Source organism: Triticum dicoccoides, unplaced genomic scaffold, assembly GCF_002162155.2.
Source record: "Triticum dicoccoides isolate Atlit2015 ecotype Zavitan unplaced genomic scaffold, WEW_v2.0 scaffold203031, whole genome shotgun sequence".
In the NCBI taxonomy this organism is placed as follows: Eukaryota; Viridiplantae; Streptophyta; class Magnoliopsida; order Poales; family Poaceae; genus Triticum; species Triticum dicoccoides.
Genome location: NW_021235082.1, coordinates 1 through 4,124, shown reverse-complemented (window position 1 = coordinate 4,124; position 4,124 = coordinate 1). Strand labels below are relative to the sequence as shown.

The following is a 4,124-nucleotide window of genomic DNA, read 5'->3' as shown; positions in this document are numbered from 1 at the left end:
CGATTTTCCTCCTTTATCTGTAGAATTGACCAGCCGGAAATCCAATAGCCAATCATTTTAATCAAATTCAATTGACCATTGATAATTTTTCTCTCAGAAATCACATCATTTTTGCATCTCCATATAGACTAGAAAACAGCAAAGGCCAAAGACCCCCTGCTAACACCAATTTCTTTTCATTTTTTGGATTCTTTTTAATGCAGTTCCGAAAGCATGAATTTAGGTCGGTAGGGGTTGAATGTAAACTAAAGGCACATTTCAGAAGACTCCGTATCAATCGAACAGCTGAATATTGAGAAAACAGATGATCAATACTCTCATCTTTGCCACAGAAGACACACTATATAAGTATATATACATCTCGTAAAAACATTATATGTATTGCAGGAGCATGTTGGGCATTCGCCACAGTGGGAGCAGTTGAAAGCCAGCTGAAAAGGAAAACCGGGGAGCTACTGGATCTATCTGAGCAGGAGCTACTAGACTGTGACACGACACAGAAACCCGGCGGCTGCAAGGGTGGGAATCCCTACAGGGCGTTTCTGTGGATAAAGAGCAAGGGAGGCATCATGAAGGAGGCCGAGTACTCATATGAGGCACAACAGGGGCAGTGCAGGACCAACAAGGACGCCACCCGTAGGGGCCTGGTCTACCGGGCACAACTACTGAGGTCAGGGGAGAGGTTTCTGCAGGAGGCCGTATATACGATGGGCCCGACGGTCGCCGGCATCGACACGCACGACCGCAGCCTGCAGCACTTCAAGAGCGGCATATACAAAGGGCCATGCGGCACTGCGCTGGACCACGCGGTGCTCGTGGTGGGATACGGGGTCAGAGATGGGGAGAAGTACTGGGTCGTCAAGAACTCGTGGGGGCAGACGTTTGGCCAGAATGGCTTCTTCCTCATGAGCAGGGGAGCTAATGGAAACGCCGGGCTGTGCGGCATCGGGAAGGCGGGCGTCTACGCCCTCGTGTAGTACAGCATGCAGCATCAGGCTGGCATGCATGATGGGTGCATGAGACGGTCGTCTTCTACATCAACTCGTGGTATGCGTTGTGATGATATAATATACTCCTACTACGTAGATGGCTTGTGGGTGTTGCCAAATAAGATGCAGTGTCCAGATAAGATGCACTGCTGCATGAAGAATGACACAACGAAGAGCTCATCGACCTGGTGCAGCAGCCAGCGGGGTTTGTTGTGTGACGTGATTTCGATTCGTGTTTGTAGTAGTAACTACTATACCCTCATATATACAATGAATGAGTCATGAGGCGTAGTGTGTAATAACTAATAAATAAATCAATGTTTTATTTCATCGTCCAAAGTTGGCACACTGCTCGATTAGTTCATGATACTACGAGTGATATGAGTTGAACTTTCTCCATTCATTTCAAGGGAAAAAACAGCTTATAGCAGTATTGACTTTTCATGATCTGGTTTCGCTGCTCCTAAATAGGGGGACTAGCGAACAGGACCTGCAACCAGGAGCACACCAAAATCAGGCACGGCTTCGTTCTTAAAATAAAGATAAAATAAAATAGGAACGTCTTCGTTAGGTCCCGTCGTGTTGAATAAAAAAAAAGGCTTGCCCAATAGCTGTATTACCTGGCCCAGTAGCCCAGTGGGCTTCCCCCGGCTGTGAACGCCTCGGCCTTTTCTCCTACAGACTGCGCGGTTTCCCGCAGAGATTAGTCCCACATCGCTCCTCGATGTCACAGCGCTAGGAGGAAGCAGTATATAAGGAGGGTCAAGGCTTCCATTCGAAAGCACGCAGCTGCGCAGCGGGCACAAAGCGAACTATTCTTTCGCCTTTTACTAAAGAATACCGTGTGCACACTGCAATTTGCAGCATACCCTAATTTTTGAAGGGGATCCTCTTATCTGGAGGGCCCCACAATCAAAGAATAATCATTAGCTAGTTCTAGTTCGGGCATTTTAGTCTCAATGCCCAGAGTCAGACAGTAGCCGCCAACTGGGGTGTATCCACTACAAGAAGCAAGTTCCTTCAAATAAGGAGCTCCCTGGATTTTGTGGAGCGAGGCAGGTGGGAGAGACCGGGGGCACTCCTCCCCGTGAATCCGGAGCCCGCATTCCCTCCGCGCAACCGAGGCGTCCAAATCGAATGCCAGGTGCCACTCTCATAGCTACCCCGACGCGTGAAGGAGGAGTGCGTTCGGCGGACTCTCATAGCTACCCCGACGCGTGAAGGAGGAGTGCCGCTCGCCGCCGAACGCGGTCCCCTTTGCCATTACCTCGGCGGCGAAAGCAACAACGACATCTCTTCATCGTCCCGGAGCACCCTAACGACGCAGGAGTACGCCGACAAGGAGCGGCGTCGGTGGGACAGGCACAACCCGGAGCTGGCTTATGCCTGGGCCCTGGACCGCTTCGTGACGACCGTTGTGACGAACAAGTGTCTTCTCCGCCGCCTCGACTGGAGATGGCCAAGTACGGCGAGGAGTGGTCTCTCAGTGAGTTCGCCGCCGTCAACGCTGCCTCTTCCAAGGCCCGTCGCCCTCTCCCCCCGGTCGGTGGCCGCGGCCGCGCACGGCGCCGGAGGAAGCAGCGAGGATCATCCGCGAGCGTTAGCCGGTTGCCAGGAAGCCCTGCCACGGCGCCGCCCCCTTCCTCCGCGCGAAGCCCAACTCCGACGACTCTAATGCCGGATCCAGCCGCGATGACGGAGGACCTGCCGGCCAGCCCGGCATGGCCTACGAGGTCACCGTCAAGTATATGGTAGTTTAGGGTTTTGTTTTGATATTTTTAGTTCACCTAACGAAATATCATCCGGTTTTATATAAAAGTTATCCTAGTTTAAATTAACTCTGTCCGGTTATGAAATCAATCGAGTTGGCATGTTCAAACAATACTTCAAATGTATGTGAGCAACGTTAGATAACGGCCTCAACATCAGTGTCCTTGGACTGGTCCCCTTGTCCGCTGCCTTGGAGATGCCCTAAGGGCCTGCATTATTGGATACTCCTAGCTTGCGGCCGCTTAATTAGATCCGCATGGAGTGAAGACCCCTTGTGCAACATCGTGGCATCCTACAACCCACAACATACGTCGACGTCTCGTAATTAGACCTTTCCATGCGGACGGCGTGTGAGTATATTAATACTCATCCAATCTCATCCAATAATAATACGGTAGGTGCTGATGCGTGGAGCAACATATCATTGACGCGCCTACATGTGCTCAAGTTGGCTTAGGCTATGACTGTCCCGCTCGGCGCTATATAAAACCCTAGAGCCACAGATCAACACATGCATTGCCCACTCACCAGTCACAAGTCACAACACATGGCTCCATCTCTCCGTCCGATGCATCTCGTCGTCCTGGTGATCCTTTCCACTATGCCCCTGCCTTCTTCGTGGGGTGCCATGTCCGACAACCATGACCTGCTGATGCTCGGCAGGTTCCACAGGTGGATGTCGACGCACAACCGCACCTACCCCGGCGCCCACGAGGAGCTGCGCCGGTTTGACGTGTACCGCCGCAACATGGAGTACATCGACGCTGCAAACGCGGGCGGTGAGCTCGGCTACGAGCTCGGGGAGAACGAGTTCACCGACCTCACCCACGAGGAGTTCACGGCACGGTACACTGGAGGTAAATTTGTCATGAACGACGATGATTTTGTTGATGAGACGATCATCACCACTCTTGCCGGGGATGTCCACGAGGGGCGCGAAACGATGGAGGACGAGGATAGCCTGGGACTTCCTGAAAGGTGGGATTGGAACGAGCAGGGCTTTGTTACACCGGCTAAAAACCAACAGAAATGCGGTAAGGCTGCACAATTCTGTGTTCATACACTTTTTTATACCTTGAATTTACGAGGAAATAATTTCACTCCGAGTCCTCATGGTAATTAGCTTTTGTGCTCGAAACTAACACCCTTTAATGTTGTTTGTCCTAAACACTAATTTGCACCGGTTGAATACTGAATGGAACCGGGTAATACTTGACGACATGAAATAAACATTATTTGATTAGCAGTGCTCCTAAAAAATGAACATTTTTAAACTGTTTAAGATTTGAGAATATATAATTACTCCCCCCGTTTCAAAATAATTGAAGTTCCCTAGGATTGATTATCCTAAGTCAAACTTTTTTT

The 4,124-nt window shown here is 50.5% G+C and overlaps 1 protein-coding gene and 1 non-coding gene across 2 annotated transcripts; both read left to right on the top strand.

Moving 5' to 3' along the window:
* Nucleotides 1-1,776: 1,776 nt before the first annotated feature.
* LOC119345073 lies at nt 1,777-1,895 on the top strand. Its single transcript, XR_005166905.1, has one exon. It is a non-coding gene; the product is annotated as a U5 spliceosomal RNA (small nuclear RNA).
* Nucleotides 1,896-3,261: 1,366 nt separating this feature from the next.
* LOC119345072 (fruit bromelain-like) lies at nt 3,262-4,069 on the top strand. Its single transcript, XM_037615301.1, has one exon. It carries the CDS (start codon nt 3,271-3,273, stop codon nt 3,880-3,882), a length of 612 nt encoding a protein of 203 aa, XP_037471198.1. The 5' UTR covers nt 3,262-3,270; the 3' UTR covers nt 3,883-4,069.
* The last annotated feature ends 55 nt before the right edge of the window (nt 4,070-4,124 follow it).

Bases quoted from the DNA above. Each gene is read 5' to 3' on its own strand.
- LOC119345072 (XM_037615301.1), top strand. From the start codon at position 3,271: ATGCATTGCCCACTCACCAGTCACAAGTCACAACACATGGCTCCATCT.